General features: G+C 46.0%; 1 protein-coding gene across 2 annotated transcripts in view; it reads right to left on the reverse strand.

Annotated features, from left to right (window-relative positions):
* PDSS2 (decaprenyl diphosphate synthase subunit 2) overlaps positions 1-13,074 on the reverse strand; it is a 189,966-nt gene extending 176,892 nt beyond the window's left edge. The window contains exon 1 of one of the 2 annotated variants that reach the window (XM_007057397.4): positions 12,122-13,074. In XM_007057397.4, coding sequence (XP_007057459.2) covers positions 12,122-12,426 — 305 coding nt within the window. In that variant the 5' untranslated portion in view covers positions 12,427-13,074. The remainder of the gene's footprint in view (positions 1-12,121) is intronic. The other variant, XM_037894579.2, reaches the window with a different exon arrangement.
* Positions 13,075-17,532: the final 4,458 nt, after the last annotated feature.

Below are 17,532 nucleotides of genomic sequence, written 5' to 3' on the forward strand. Positions count from 1 at the left end.
TAACCTTTATTGTTGTGTAGTTAACCTCCCAGATGTGAACTGAATGATAACTGATGCAGTTCTGTCTTCCCGAGTCTGCTGACAGTTTTCCCAGCACAGAGTTGCTCAATACTCTCTGATAAGAAGTAAAATTGATAAGAATGGTGTCAATTTCATACTGCTACAAGCGCGGAGCAGCAGTGACAGGACATGGTACTATTCATGTGGAAAGTGAACCAAAAAACGATCTGGGGAGGGAGAGAATAGTAGCACATATTGGTTTCTCTCATTCTTCCTTGCTGCAGCCAGGCGCTGAGGGTTCTGTAGCGTAACAGACACCCAAACATCGTTGCCCAAATCTCCACAAGACAATATCCAAGGTTGAACTGTAAATTAAAGTTAAAGCAAGAGATTAGAGGAAAAATACAAAGGTAATCAGATGAATATGGACTGGAGTGCCTTATGTCACTTCTTCCAGTTCTTTCTACCTAACAAAGAAAGTTTTTTCCCCCCATAAGAGCTCTCCTTAACAGTTCATTCTGCCAAAATACATAAGAAGAAACCAAATCTCCAGATTCTTAGAATCACTCTTTTAGCTATGAATATGGTGGCAGAAACCCATGCCTGATACTTGATTAGCAGTTTTGGTTTATCCAACACTCCTAAAACACATGCTTTACATGTTACTATTCTACACTATCTAAAGACAAATATATCAATAGTTATGTGATTAGTGGCAGATATACCAAATATGAGAAATCTCTTCACATTTCTGATAGTACTGCTAGCAATTACTATACCAGAATAGTCTGCTTTAGTGTTGGTGGTTAGTGCTTTCAACTACTTCAGTAGGGTTCCATGTAAGCACAGGGATCCACTTGTAAGAATGTCATTACAGGATTGATGCCCTTATAGTTAACATCATGGATGTTTAAATTATGATTATGTTTAGATCACCTCCATGATGCAGACACATATTCTATAACAGTTTCATTATAGCATGTTACAAAAATTTTAAAAAGAAGAATAATTTAAAAAAAGAATAATTTAAACTTGTTTTAACCTCCAACCCAGCAGCAGCAGAAGATTGAGTCTATGCTTCTGAGGTCCCTTACATCCTCAGCAACCCAGTGAAACTTAAATCATCCTCATCAGTTTTGCAGCTGATCAGACATCTACAGGCAGAAGATATAAAGTGACCAGATACATTACTTGTCAGGTTCACTATCCTGTTGCTGGCTACTTTCAGAGAAAGTTTCATTAGCCACTGGCAAGTAAGTGGGCATCTGTGTTTTTCAAGCCCTGAAAATGATAAGTTTAAAATGTAGCAAAGAAGAAAGCTACTGATGGTCAGTCAAAACAGTTTTAATTGGAAGAGGGAGAAAAAGTTTTACCCCAATGATCTTGTGCAGACAAAACAGAAACTGGCCATCATGACTCCAGCATCCCAGTGGTAGAACAAATCTCCACATCTATTCAAGGCAGATTAGCCAGACATCCAAATAAGAAAACACACGCACTCCCTACGTCTACAGATACCAGTCATCTGCTGCCAGACTAAACCATTTTCAGTAGGTTGTTCTGCTACCTGAAGTATTTTCTTAAGATGCCATTAAGAAGAAATGGGATTATTTTTGATATTTCCAATTTTCAATACTGGGGAAGATTAGTAGTTGGTCATCTTTCCCCTTAAAATTTACCACATATGCAAATGTTATATCTTAACTAGTAAACATTGTTATTCTTGAATAATTTGTTCTACATTTCTAGTTCAGCAACTAGGTAGATTAAAGGAATATGGTCCACCTGATCTATGGCTTGCCACCTTCTTCCATGCTACCATTACGCCTCAAACATTAACCATCACCTTCTCCTTGTTTAATTCTCTCCTTAAAACTCACTGCTTTTGTAAAACCTATCAGCTCTAATCCACCTCTGAATCACAGTTCATTCTTTTATATATTAAACATATTTATAAAGTTTGACAAATGAAAGTGTCCGGTGCAACCAGTCTTTAGCTCCTGCTCTTTGCAGGAAATTACTGCCACACTACCAGGACTTTATTCCCCTAATTTACCATTTTCCTTCACACACCTTCCATATATGTTGTCCTGGGGTAGGATTCAAGAAACAAGCTTTAGTTTGTAAGCCCTTCTCCTGACAATGCATGAGCCACAAAGTGGACCTGATAAAAAACAAAAATGAAACTAACCAGTCTATTTCTGCAGTCCAAATAGACTGTAGTGCAAAAAAATAAATAAAAAGCATTAATGGATTGTCAGTCTTCCAAATGAGGAAAAAAAAAAAATGGAATACCTGGTATACATGTCTAACACAATCACTTGTCCCTTCCCCTAGGGACAGACTCTCAGTACTGCCAACCTGAAGCATTCAAAAATCATGAGTCATGCCCACAAAAATCTAGTTTGTATTTATTTTTTTAAAAAATAATAAATATCAGAGGAGGAGGGATTGTAATTACCTTTAGGTTTTGAGTCTTTAGGGTTCACATTTCCAAGCTTTTCTCTGTCAGACATGAGGGCTAAAAACTTTATTTTTAAATGAAAGCTGAGATTCTCATGACTCTTGGAGCTTCGGGGTTTAAGCATCACAAGAGATGACATTACTATCTTTGTTCTACAGTGTCCTGCTTGCCCCTGAGGTATGGATGAGGAGGAATAGGAAAACAGATGTCTGCACAGGCTTGGTCACTAGAAGCCTTCACACCAATTGAACCACTGCCCAGAGCTAGCGCAAGTAACTCCATGTTAATCTGACCTTGTAGCAGTGGACTCATCTGTTAGGCGAGATGTATCTCACTGAGAGCGCTTATGGTTGATGGAGTGCAGAGCAACACCATGAGAGGCGGCACAGGCAGGTTCTGGTAGCCTGATGTCAATTTCAACACCTCAGCTTGATGGCCAGCCTCCCAGCGTTCACTCAAACCCCTGTCTCCGTCTCCTCCTCCTGAGCTAGTACAATACTGTCAGCCTTTGCAAAAAAAATAGGGACACCAGATAAAGGCAATGAAAACATAGCCATACGGTTTTCAGGGATTCATAGTCATCCTAATTAATTGTGAAATTAAATGTTTAACACACTTTCAGTTTTAATGAGGTGGTAACAAAGTTAAGGAAATTTACATTCAGAAACAGTTCTACTCTGAAAAAGTGACTTGGTAAACAATCACTAGGGTTTCACGTGTGTTGTAGTAATGGTTTCCCTATCAATTTTGTTTTGTTTGTAAGTACAGAAACGTTTTTCATAATTGCCATCTCTGCAAACTTGGCCTGGGATCCTAAAGCAAACCAAGTTCTTACCTGCTCATGCATTCGTATCAGTAATCAAGAGTCTGCAAGTTAAATACAACTGTACAACTCCAGTGTCCTCCAACTGTGCAACATTGTTAAAGTGACATTACATAGTTTCATTCCTCCTGAATTAGTGCAGTGAGTATTCGTAACTCAGCCCTGGTCTACACTACGGGGGGTTGGGTCGAATTTAGCCATGTTAGGTAGATTTTAAAATGAATGCGTCTACACACCCAACCCCGTTCCATCGGCCTAAAGGGCTCTTAAAAATCAACTTCTGTACTTCTCCCCTACGAGGGGAGTAGCGCTAAAAATCGACCTTGCTGGGTCGAATTTGGGGGTAGCGCAGACGCAATTTGATGGTATTGGCCTCCGGGAGCTATCCCAGAGTGCCCCAATGTGACTGCTCTGGACAGCACTTTGAACTCCGATGCGCTAGGCAGGTACACAGGAAAAGTCCCGGGAAATTTTGAATTTCATTTCCTGTTTGGTCAGCGTGGCGAGCTCAGCAGCACAGGTGACCATGCAGTCCCCACAGAATCGCAAACAAGCTCCAGCAAGGACCGAAAGGGAGACACTGGATCGGATTGCTGTATGGGGAGAAGAATCTGTGCAGGCTGAACTCCGATGAAAAAGAAGAAATGCTAATATATATGCCAAAATCGCACAGGGCATGGTGGACAGAGGCTACAACAGGGACACACAGCAGTGCTGCGTGAAAGTTAAGGAGCTCAGGCAAGTCTACCAAAAGACAAAGGAGACAAACAGTCACGCTGGGTCAGAGCTGCAGACATGTCGCTTCTATGATCAGCTGCATGGCATTCGGAAAGGGGGCGGGGAGACCCTACCACTACCACACCACTGTCCGTGGACACCTGCAAGGAGGGAGTCTCATGCAACAGGGAGGAGGATTTTGTGGATGAGGAAGAGGAGAAGGAGGAGGAGGAGGAGGAGAAGAACGCGCAGCAGGCAAGCAGTGAATCCATTCTCCCCGGCAGCCAGGACCTTTTCATCACCCTGGAGCCAATACCCTCCCAAGGCGGGATCCCTGACCCTGAAGCTGGAGAAGGCACCTCTGGTGAGTGCACATTTGTAACTGCAGTACAGAGTTTAAAAGCAATAGTGTTTAATGTTTGATTTGCCCTGAAGAATTGGGATGCATTCGCGGCCAGTACAGCTACTGGAAAAGTCTGTTAACGTGTCTGGGGATGGAGCGGGAATCCTCCAGGGACATCTTCATGAAGCTCTCCTGGAGGTACTCTGAAAGCCTTTGCAGAAGGTTTCTGGGGAGTGCTGCCTTATTTTGCCCTCCACGGTAGGACATTTTACCATGCCAAGCCAGTAGCAAGTAGTTGGAATCATTTCAGCACAAAGCATGGCAGCGAACGGTCCTGGGTTTTGGTCACATTCTAGCAACATTCGGTCTATATCTTTCTGTGTTAGCCTCAGGAGAGTGATATAATTCATGGTTACCTGGTTGAAATAGGGGAATTTTTGTAAGGGAACAGTAAAAAGGCTCCATTCATGCTGGGCTGTTTGCGCCTAGCTAAAAGGGATCACCCTGGAGAATAGCCACGCGGCGGGGGGAGAGGGGGTGCTGCACATCCACCTGAAAACCGAAGCCCCTCCTTTTAAATGTAAAACCCAACCGGCATTGCTTGCTATGGAAAAGGCGGGCGCTGAAGTTTGAAACCATTCCCACATGTTATGAAGGCATAAGAAGCCAACCCCATGTACCCTTTGGCTTACCATGGCTGCCTGGAAACCGAATTCTGTTGCCCAGCCGTGAGTGATGTGTCACCATACCGGCAGGCGCTCAATATAAAAAGCAAAATGAGACCTTGTACCTAAAGCTCATATACTGTCTGCTGTGAATTGCTTGATTCACTGTGAGTCTCCCTTTTGTCTCAGAAACGTATCATCTTAAATTTTACTCTCCCTTTTTATCCCCCCCATGTGCAAATGTTTCTATGCTCCCCCTATCATCTTAGTCCCTGGGGTTATCGCAGATTAGAAGGCGAAAAAAACCACACTCGCAATGACTACATGTTTTCTGAGCTCATGCAGTCCTCCTACACTGATAAGGCACAGCTTAATGCATGGAGGCATTCAGTGGCAGAGGCCAGGAATGCATTAAGTGACCGCGATGAGCGGAGGTAGAAGGAGATACTGAGGCTAATGGGGGGAGCAAATGGACATGATGAGGCATCTGGTGGAGCTGCAGGAAAGCCAACAAGAGCACAGACCCCCACTGCATCCATTGTATAACCACCTGCCCTCCTCCCCAAGTTCCATATGCTCCTCACCCAGACGCCCAAGAACGGTGGGGGCGGGGGGGGGGAAGAGAGAGACTCCGGGCACCCAGACACTCCACTCCAGTGGATGGCCCAAGCAACAGAAGGCTGTCATTCAAACAGTTTTGATTTGTAGTGTGGCTACAATAAGCAGTATGGCTTTGTCCTTCCCTCCTCCCGCACCCCACCCCACACAGGCTACCTTGTCAGTTATCTCACTTTTTTTTTTTTAATTAACAAAGAAAGAATGCATGGTTTCAATAGTTACTTTATTTTCTTTGCCAGCTATGATTAAAGGGAGGAGGGTGATTGGCTTACAGGGAATTAAAATCAACAAAGGGGGCGGGTTTGCAGCAAGGAGAAACACACACAACTGTCACACCTTAGCCTGGCCAGTCACGAAACTGGTTTTCAAAGCCCCTCTGATGAGCAGCATGACTAGCTGTGCTCTTCTAATCACCCTGGTGTCTGGCTGCTCAAAATCAGCCACCAGGCAATTTGCCTCAACCTCCCACCCCGCCATAAACGTCTCCCCCTTACTCTCACAGAGATTGTGAAGCACTCAACAAGCAGCAATAACAATGGGAATGTTGGTTGCACTGAGGTCTAACCTAGTCAGCAAACGGTGCCAGCGAGCTTTTAAACGTCCAAAGGCACATTGTACCACCATTCTGCACTTGCTCAGCCTATAGATGAACTGCTCCTTACTACTGTCCAGGCTGCCGGTGTACGGCTTCATGAGCCATAGCATTAAAGGGTAGGCTGGGTCCCCAAGGATAACTATTGGCATTTCAACATCCCCAACAGTTATTTTCTGGTCTGGGAAGTAAGTCCCTTCTTGCAGCTGCTCAAACAGCCCAGAGCTCCTAAAGATGCGAGCATCATGTACCTTTCCCGGCCATCCCACGTTGATGTTGGTGAAACGTCCCTTGTGATCCACCAGTGCTTGCAACACCATTGAAAAGTACCCCTTTCAGTTTATGTGCTGGCTGCCAAGGTGGTCCGGTCCCAAGATAGGGATATGCGTTCCGTCTATCGCCCCACCACAGTTAGGGAACCCTATTGCAGCAAAGCCATCCACTATGACCTGCACATTTCCCAGAGTCACTACCCTTGATAGCAGAAGCTCAGTGATTGTGTTGGCTACTTGGATCACAGCAGCCCCCACAGTAGATTCACCCACTCCAAATTGATTCCCAACTGACCGGTAGCTGTGTGGTGTTGCAAGCTTCCAGAGGGCTATCGCCACTCGCTTCTCAACTGTGAGGGCTGCTCTCTTCTTGGTATTCTTGCGCTTCAGGGCAGGGGAAAGCAAGTCACAGCGTTCAATGAAAGTGCCCTTACACATATGTGAAAGTTTTGCAGCCACTGGGAATCATCCCAGACCTGCAACACTATGCGGTCCCACCAGTCTGTGCTTGTTTGCCGGGACTGGAATCGGCCTTCCACTGTATCAACCAGCTCCACTGCCACCATGATCTCCCAATTGCCACAGCCCGTGCTTTCAGGAAGTCTGTGTCCATGTCCTCCTCACAATCGTCCTCGTGCTGGCATCTCTTAGCCAGGTTCTGCACATACTGCAGGACAATGCACGAGGTGTTTACAATGCTCATAACAGCAGCGGTGAGCTGAACGGGCAACCCAGAAAAAAGGCACGAAACTATTGTCTGCCGTCGCTTTCATGGAGGGGGGGAGACTGACGACATGTACCCAAAACCACCCACAACGTTTTTGCCCCAGGCATTGGGAGCTTAACCCAGACTTCCAATGGGCAGCGGAGACTGCAGGAACTGTGGGATAGCTACCCACAGTGCACCGCTCTATGAGTCAATGCTAGCCACGGTATTGAGGACGCACTCTGCCGACTTAATGCGCTTAGTGGGGACATACACAATTGACTGTATAAAATCAATTTCTAAAGATCGACTTCTATAAAATCGACCTAATTTCGTAGTGTAGACATACCCTTCATTTACATAGGCATCTTTGGTAAAAAGCACAAATGCAGTAAATCCAAGATACCAAAGTAACTCTTTTTACCTCACTATTTTTAATAAGTAACAGATTACGATGGCTTGTGGGTAACTGACACTAACTAAACTAATAACTAAATAAAATAAAAATAAATTAATAACTAACTAAATTATTTACACAAGTGTGATAAAGTGGACTAGGCCCTGAGACCACCTTCTGGAGGCCTTGTGGTCCTGCCAGACCCCGCCCCAGAAAAGGGAAGTGGAGAGAGTCCTCCAAGCAGCCTAGAGCAGTGGCATGGGACACAGGTGCCAGAAGCAGCCAATCCAGGCCCAGCAGACCCACATAAAAGGAGTTGCAGTGCAGAGCAGAGATCATTTCCTTGATGGCAGAGCATGGACAGTGTGCCTGGCTGGCTGAGGGAGCTACAGGACCTCGGACAGAGAAGTTTGGCAAACACAAAGGAGCTCCAGATTGGCTGCTGGGACTCAACCAGGACAAGGCCCAGAGATAAGAGCGAGGAATTAGCTGTGTCCATGGAGAAGTGGCCCAGAGAATTGTAGCAGCAATGCAGTTTAACTAAAGGGATGCAGTGGATGGCTGCTATCTAGGCAGTCCCTGGACTGGGACCTGGAGTAGAGGGTGTGCCCGAGTCTCTTTCCCCCTCCCCCTGCAGCCACTGGGAAAGTGACCTGGACTTTGATGCACCGCAGAAGAGGAACTGAACTCTTTTAGTAGCCCAGCAGAAGAGTTGGAGCCAGAAAAGGCCCAGAGAGGCAAAGAGTGTCTAGGGAGGGAACCCTGGTGGATGTGATGGCCGGGACTGCTTGAAGAGCAGGGACAATTTGAGAGTGCCCAGAAGGGGCTGAGAGACAGTTTGAACCAGGACACTGTAATATGCCCTGTTGGACTGACTGAGGATCTAGCCCAGGAACATGGCTGCAGATAAAGAGATGTTAGAGAGCACTGAGATAGGCCCCCTGTTGGACTTATATCGCAGAAGGGGTTTGATTTTTATTTCACATAGAGACTCTGTGGGACTCGGCCAGAGGGTGAGTCACTGAAGACTCATCAGAGAGAGGGCGAGCGAGCGTGTGTGTGTGTAGGCACACACAGACAGGGGATGCTCATGAGAGGTGAGTGCGAGCCCATTACAAGAAGCTGCAGACAGAGGAATTGGAAACAGTTTCCAACACTATGAAGCAATATTTGGACACAGCCGTTTTTAACTGATAAGCAAGTTTTGGGATGAAAAAATTTAAATTAGAATGCAAATATTGAGGTGATTGAGTATTTGTTGATTTTGAATCATTTTAAAAATTTACCAGAAACTGTGCAATCTTAAAGCTACTGTACCTCTCACTTTAAGTGTCTGGATACAAATGAAAATGAAAATATAGTCCAAAACCTGCACAGAGTAAAGACTCCACTTTAAAGAACCCTGATATTCCAAGCCTTTTCTTTCTCTAGTAATCCATGAACACTTTGTCTAGGTCTACTTATGTCTATCATGACAGGCAATTTTATATGGAACGAAAACACAGCTCTTTCCCTACTACCCATTCGAGGATAAAATGGCTACAAAGTAAACTGTATCCCATAATTTATGCACGAGCAGTTCTATTTCCTTTAGTGATAGTATAAGTCAGGGATCGGCAACCTTTGGCACGCAGCCCGCCAGGTTAAGTCCCCTGGCTGGCCGGGACGGTTTGTTTACCTGCCGTGTCCACAGGTTCAGCCGATCGCGGCTCCCACTGGCCGCGCTTCGCCGCTCCAGGCCAATGGGGGCTGCGGGAAGCGGCGGCCAGCACAACCCTCCAGGCCAGCGGCAGCCGCGAAGCGCGGCCAGCGGCAGCCAAGATCGGCCGAACCTACGGACACAGCAGGTAAACAAACCGGCCTAGCCCACCGAAGGGCTTACCCTGGCGAGCCGCATGCCAAAGGTTGCCGATCCCTGCACTAGTGCAAAATAATCCTCGAAAACAAGTTACAGTAGTAATTTGTACATAACTATTTAAATGTATTGCAAATACTGTATTAACCCTTCTGATAATATATATAACCCAAGGCCATAGGAAGTGCTTCTGTGTCAAAGTAGCAAAATAAGAATAAAATTGTTAAAGACATACACACAGAACTCAAGCTTTTTGTATGACCGAATGTCGTACTTTTATTCCCACTACAAATCGGTCAGTTTAGTACCAAGCTTCGAAGAGGTTCTGAAGTAACAAACCGTGGGCCTGATTGTACATGTCCTCCATGCACAGCCTCCTATGGAAGAAGTTGGTTTATGCTCCATGAGCTTGCAAGATAAAGCACCTGAGTCGTTCATATGTACCATTTTAATAGGAGTATTACAGCTCCAAAAAAAAAAAAATTGTAAACAACTTTTCAGATTAACACATTAATAAACCAATAAAAATAAGAACTATGCATTAAAAGCAGCACTATTTAAGTCCATCTGCATAAGCCAACTCTGATCATGTGTATCTCTACGACATGGCTACACTCATTTGTCCCCTACCCTGGTTACAACAGTTTACCCCCCTCTACCCAAAATGTATGGGAGCACTGTTAGTCTATTATAGTAGTCAGAACCTAAAACTTCAGATTTAACCCAGTTACAGGGACACTACTAGGCTTCCTTTCCACAAACTTCCAACTGTATTGAATCTGGGTCCTCCACCTCTGTTACAGCTGTAGTTTAGACGGGACATTATATTTAGTCTACAAAGCTTTAAAAATACAGCCAAATACAGAAACACCTTTTAGTTAAATTAAAAAACTGTCACAAGGTTGTGTATAAATCATGCTATTAATTAAGAGCTATGAACAGATCAACGAAAAATTCTTCCCACCATATTTTTTCAAAAGCCAAAAACAGCAAGTACTTTTCATTTTTTATTTCATTAGAAAGTTAATTATATGCTAGGACTGCAATCTCCAATAGATATGCCCTTTACTGAAAGCCTACTAGCATCAAATATGACAAAAGTCCACAAAATGTAAATGATTTCTTTTACATTGTTTTTATGGATCTCTATATTTTAACAATTTGATCAATGCAATCAGAATTGCGCATATATAACACTATCCTGGCATACTTAATCTAACAATTGTAGAAAACTCAACCCAAGCATTCCATATCTTATATTTTTATAGTAACTCATTCAGAGTTTGAAACGTAAGTATTATAAAGTTGCTCATGAAAACTAGGCAACTGGGATTTTCTTTTAAAAAAAGAAAGTAAGCATTTTAAACATGTTCACAAAGTCCATGTATACAAAATCTGAGTCCTGTTAACCTTGAATATACTTTCACCAATAACATGTCTTCCACTCTAGTGATAGAAGTATGTAAAATACCATCTTTTGAAGGAGACAGATTTTTTTATTTTTTTTTAAAATCACAAGAACATACCAACACAATATACTTTAAAAGTTCTGTAATCTGGACACAGATTCTTGTGTCTTAAAATTGACAAAGACAATACTGTCCAGAACAAACCTTGCTTTTGCTTATTTGTGAGCATGTGCATCTTCAGCAGTATTTTACCTTCATAATAACTGAGTGAGGTAGTCCTGTCCCTTGATTTCAAATGTCCCACCAGCCTGGACAAACTTAACAGTAACCATCTTAATTTTCTCACACTAGAAATGTTCTGAAAAAGTCTTGTTAACAAAATATATGTTTAACATATGCAACATTTTGAGCTCTTTACTGGACTAGTTTTTTCCTGTTTTCCTTCATTTGGATGGTTTCTTCCAAATGCGGTCCTCGACATTTGGAAAGTACAATGGTTAATGAAGAAAGGTTAGCTTTGTACAGTAAGACAGTTCTTTGCATACTGTAAATGTGATAAATCACTCACTCTCTGATGTGCTGGAAGGGGACAAATCTTTGAATAAAAATGGATGCAAGGAAATTCGAATTCCAGTTCTGTCAACTATATGCCAAAGCAGAAAAGTGTAGCACAATTTAAGGCAAGATTTCCAAGAGAATGTGTCAGTTGGGTTAAAACCCTTTAATATGGTAAAGTGCTACAGTTAAGGCTGATATGTTGGTGATTATGTTATGTATAAAGCCAACCTCCTTCTTAGCTGAGCTTCATAATCCTGAACTCCTGACAAATAAACCAACCTCAATAAGTCTTATTATTTCTATTACACCTAGTACCTGGTGACACAGCCAAAGTCAGGTCCCCACTGTGGTAGGCTCTGTGCAAACATCAAATAAGAGATTATCCATTATTAAAAAGAAGACTGAGCAGGGAACCTGTAGGCTAGTCTCTCTCCTTGGAAGATTTTGAGAAAAGGAATATGTTACAGTGTGACATGTACAATTTCCCTAAGGACTTAAAAATCTCACTTTGTACCAGACCAAGAACCCTGACTGAACAGCAATTATTCACAGTCCAGACATTATCAAAGGCAGGTATCCCTTCATGGAAGGGATAACAGGAGTCTCAGTGGAGGAAGACAAGTTACCTCCATCTTATGTATTACAATCACAAAATATGAGTAAAGGGACCATGGCAGAAGGAGCATGGGCCCCGGTGTTTACCTGGCGGTGTTAAGCAGGGGGTGCTTGGTCCCAACCAGTTTGCGGACCTGCATGGCGATGTTGCTCAGCTCGTCGCTCAGCAGACAGCGGAGGCTCATGAACGAGGTCGGATACCCCACGATCTTCTCGGCCTCGGACACCACTTTACTCCAGTGAGACGCAGCAGAGGGAGAACCCGAGAACAGGCCCCTTCGCCACCGCACACCGCCGCCTCCTCCTCCCCGAGCAGACCAGAGCCCGGGGGGCGGCGGCAGCAGCAGCCGGGAGCAGCAGCCCCCCAAACGCAACAGCAGCAGGGGACACATTCTCCCAGCCCCTTAATAGTCCCCGCCCCGCCCCTCGCCTCGCCCCCAGCAGCTTTCGCCCGCCGCGCCCAGCCTGGCTGCGCTAAGGCTGCCCAGGCCCCCCAGGTCTCCTGCCGCAGCCCCTCAGTGCCCCCGTGCCCGACTGTACCCTAACTACTGTCGCCGCCGCCAACAGGCTCCTCTCCACGGGCGGCCGGATACGAAGCCACCCCCTGTGTCCAGCCCTTCTCCCCGCGCAGTGCCTGGCCCCCGGGCCCTCAACTCCTGCGAGCCGGGTCTCTTACTCCCTGCCTGGGCAGCGTCCGGCCCCACTTCCCAGCAGGGGCGATGCTACTGCTACCGCCGCTCCCCGCGACAGATGCGCGCTCTGCCTCCACCGCCGGCAGCCCGGGCTACTTGTGCCATGGGGGCAGCCATATTAGATGTCGCAAAACACGAGCCGTAAAGCAACGATGACCATGGAATTAGAACCCTCCCCGTTTCCTTACTTTCCGTCTTCAACTGGGGGCGGGGGGCACGGGCAGGATTCCAATCCACCTGCCCTCTCTCCGCTGCTTCCCGAATGGGGGAGGGTGCAGGAGGAAACACCCAGGGCAGCCCCTCCCCTGGGAGAGCCCGTCACACTCCCAGTGACACCCCCTCCAGCCCATCACACCTCTAGTGACACGCCCACTCCAGTTCCTTCCCAGAGAGCCGGGGACACACACAGTGACACCCCCTCCAGTTCCTCCCCAGAGAGCCCATCACTCCTCTAGTGACACCCGCTCCAGTCTGTCCCCAGAGAGTCAGTCTCACACACAGGGAAACCCCCTCCAGTCCCTCCTGTTGTACATTGTGGCACAGTAAAAATGTTTTCCTCTTCCCGCTCTCCTGCACATTGCAATCGCCTGTGCTAAATTAATGTTAAGGTTGCAAAGTCAAGCATCACAATGTTAGGAAATGCCAGGGATAAGTTTGGCTAGGGAACTTTAATCCAGTCTCCTTGTGCATATGCATTGTGATACAGTCTTTAATTACATGATCATATATTATTTTCTCCACAGGATCCCTGCCCAAGTGCACATGATGGATGGTGCTCACTGAACAATATTCAGTATTTTGCTTTGTCTTTGTTGTTCAATGTGTGGCCTCCTGTGTTATTTACTACATGCTATTCCAACTGTGTACATGGGCTTTTCTATGACACTCATTGCTGTAGCATCTGAGAGTTTTGAATACATAAATGCATTTTTTCACAATCCCTCTGTGAATTGAGGTGGTATTATTATTCTGAACTGAGGCACAGAGCCATAAATGTCAAAGTACCAACTAATTTTGGGTGCCCAGTTGAATGTGCCTTTGGAGGGCTTTTTTCAGATTATTTTATAGCACTTAGTTCAGAACACAGCTATTATTGACTTCATTTGCAGTTGTGAGTGTTCAGCATTTCTGCAAGTTAGATCCAAACTTGAGCATGCAGAAAACCAGGAACACATAATTAGTGGCCACCTGTGAGAAATTTGCTTTAAGTGACTTCCCCAATATCTCATAGGACCTCTGAAGCAGAGGTAGGGGTAGAATCCACTTCTCCAGGATAGCATTCAACTGCCACAATTACTCAATCCTTTCTCTTCCCGTAGTCCCCTTCCCCATTCATTTCACACCTCCCAAGCAGAGGAGGTAAAATGTGGGGAAAGTCCATGCTGCGCCCTTCTGCTGTCACTTACATTCCAGGGGCCAGCTGGAGGAGGGACACCATGACAGAACAGTTGGAGTGGGAGGCTTAGAAGCTGTAGAGACTCCTGACTCCTTGTCCGGGAGATCATTCCATCTACAGAGAGAGTCAGGAGAAGCAGGGCAAGCTCCAGGCCCTTGACAACCATCGACCCAAGGTGCCTTTGTTCAATCATGCACCCAGCTCCTTCAGGAGATGGATCATGGCTCCTGCTTCTTCTATGCCCTGGAACAAAAGGGGGGGGACAAAAAGCATATCACCTGCCTCCTGGTAAAGGACGGCACCCTTCTCACAAATCCAGTGGAGATGTGGGAAAGGGCTAGGCCTCTTTTATGCTAGCCTTTTCTCCCCAGATTTAAATGATGCCATTACCTGTGGTGTCCCAGGGGACAAATTCCCTACGGTCAGTGCGGGTGACCAGGACCAGTTAGAGGAACCTCTCACTCTGGCCGAGTTCTCAGAAGCCTTCTGTCTGATGCCCACCAACAAATCTACAGGCATCAACAAGCTGACCATGGAGTTCTACTGCGTATTCTGGGACGTCCTTGGCTCAGACCTCACCACCACTTGGGCCAAGTTCTTGGGCATCTGGGTGCTCACCCTTCTGTGCAGACAGACCCTGCTGCCTAAGAAGGGGGACCTCCATGACTTCAGGAATTGGTGCCCAGTTTTGCTCCTCAGTGTGGACTACAAGGTTGTCACAAAAGCCATCTCAGTGCAGCTGGGGTCTGTGCTGGTAGATGTGATCCCCCTGACCAGACATATGCTGTCCCAGACCAGACCATCTAACAACCTCTATCTGGTCCAGGACCTATTCCATCTTATGTGTAGGGATGGTCTGTTGTTCTCCCTCCTGTCCCTGGACATGGAGAAGGCATATGACATGATGGATCACAGGTGGTCACTGTGTGAGCATTCGACTTCAGAACCCACTTCAAGGGGTTTCTCCAGCTGCTATACACCTCTGAAGAGTGTCTGGTCATGCTCAACTGGGTGTTGACCAAATCCATCACCTTCCATCAATGGGTGTGCCAGGGCTGCCTGCTGTCCGGTCAGCTCTATACCATTTCTATTGATCCCTTCTTCCATTTCCCCGATAAGAGGATGACAGGATTGGTGCTTTGGGAGCCAGACTTGTGAGTGGTCCTGTTGGCATGTGCCAACAATGTGCTTCTTATGGCCCAGGACCCGGGAGCCCTGGCGCAGGTGGAGGCTTGCCAAGACATCCATTCAGCAACCTCCTCTGCCTTGGTGAACTTGTCAAGAGCTCTGGCCTGATGAACAGAGACAGGTGTCAGGCAGGCTCCCTCCCAGCCCTGGTTTGTATCATCCAGTGCGGCATGGGTCCATTGCTCTGTCTGGGCATCTATCTTTCTGCCATCGATCTCTCCCCACTGGAGAACTGGAGCAATCTAGAGGCCAGGGTGTCTGACCAGTTGCAGAGGTGGATGGGGCTGCTCCAGTGTCTTTCCCTACCGGAGTGGGAACTGGTGCTCCACCATCTGGTCCTGTCCATATGCTCTGGCATCAGTTCAACACCCTTTCCCTACCCCCAGGAACCCTGGCCAGCCATGAGAAGAAAATTCTGGCATATTTCTGGATGGAACTGCATTGCGTCTCTTTGGGTGTCCTGATCCTCCTCTTCGGAGAGGGCTGATAAGGCCTGGTCTGCACCCACATCCAGGTCCATGCCTTCTGCCTTCATGCCATGCAGAGACTCCTGTTCAGTGCAGGTAGTCCTGCAAGGGTGGTGCTGGCTTACGCCTTCGTGCACCATCTCCAAGGGCTCTGATACAACTGGCAGCTGTTTTATCTCCACCTGAGAGGTCTCCCTTGAGACTTCTCTGAGCTGCTGGTCTTTTACCAGGACCTCCTCAGGACCTGGAAGCTAATTTCAGTGACCGGGTTTGTAGTGGCTGCCCAGGAGGAGGACCTTCTTGCAGAACCCTGGCTATGCAATCCACACCTTAGAGTGCAGGTGGCACTCCTGTGGTATGTCAGAGGTTGTTCCTGGCTGGTGCCACCAGAATCAGAGAGCTTCTGTATTATGATTGGAGGATCTGGGTGGAGCCTGTGGCATGTGGCCTGCACATAGGTTTGTTCACCCAACACGTCCCCTGTCCTGTGCATCCTGTTTCTCTCACTTTCCTCAAGTGGGTCCTATGGGTGGAGCCCCCCCACACACTGCTCATCCTTGGACCTCATCATCGGCCCCTGACCCATGAGCCTTCACAGCCACCCCCAGCTGACAACCTAAGTCAGCCATATCTGGGTGTTTTATTATGGGCACTGTAAAATACACTCCCAGACACCAGTGCAATCCCCCTGCCAAATATCATGCATGGAGGTGCTAAATGTGACAGATATAGGGAATTCCTGCAATATCCTGGACAAACCTTATTAAATTAAGTTTAAGTATCTTAGGAGTTAATTGTATTTAAAATGCAAATGTTTATGTATTATTGTGGGATTGTATGTACCATCTCTAGGGGGAGATATGCCTGACATAAACTCTGGGAAGTGTTATGAGCTTCAAAGTACTATTTGAAACAATGGTCTGGAGAAGAATGGACTTCTAAAGTTAAATGGGTTTCCCAGGAAATCTCTGGAGGGAAGTGGATGCAAATATACCCCCTCCAGTTATGCAAGAACTCAGCCTTCTGAAGCTTCACTGAAGGAAAGGACATTTGTCTGCTGATCATGTATTACACAACGACAAGATCAGAGGCCCAAACTGTGTAAATGAGTGACTGACAGATTCATGGGTGTGCTTGCTCTGAACCATGGCAGTTATGAACTTGTAACCACAGAAAACCCCCTCAGTGGGACTTGAAGGACTGACTCTTATCAGACCCCTTGTTAGAGTTGGGGAGATCTCTGGTAAGCTTAATAGTGTATGGGTATGTTCTTTTTTTGTTTGTCTGTTTGTTTTAATATGTTTTCTCTGTAATACTGTTACCTTAAGAATAAATGTGCTTTCTTAGAAAAAGCTGTGTGGCACCTTATAAGCTGTGAGTAATTATGCTGTTTATAGCCCTTGAGAAGAAGGCAAATTCGTCCTGCTTAGGCAGTTTAACTTGCTCGGGAATTCACAGAGTAGGCAGGGAACTGTGGAGCCTGGAAAAACCCTGGTCAGGAGGGAGAGACTTGCAATCTGTGCCCAAGAGAGGTGATGGCTGAGTAGCTGGGAGCTTAGGGTGGGTGCTTTTGCTAGACCATAGTTATAGAGGTGTAGTTGCCGTGAACTGTGACACAAGAGCTTACCAATAAAATAGCTGTAAAATGTTTTTAACCTGGGCAAAACAACATATTTTCCCCTAACCTCATTCTAAGAAATGGCTGAACCACTGTTGCTTAAATTAAAAAAATCAATGAATCAGCATGAGGCAGAC

The sequence above is a fragment of the Chelonia mydas genome, chromosome 3, assembly GCF_015237465.2.
Source record: "Chelonia mydas isolate rCheMyd1 chromosome 3, rCheMyd1.pri.v2, whole genome shotgun sequence".
Taxonomy (NCBI): domain Eukaryota; kingdom Metazoa; phylum Chordata; order Testudines; family Cheloniidae; genus Chelonia; species Chelonia mydas.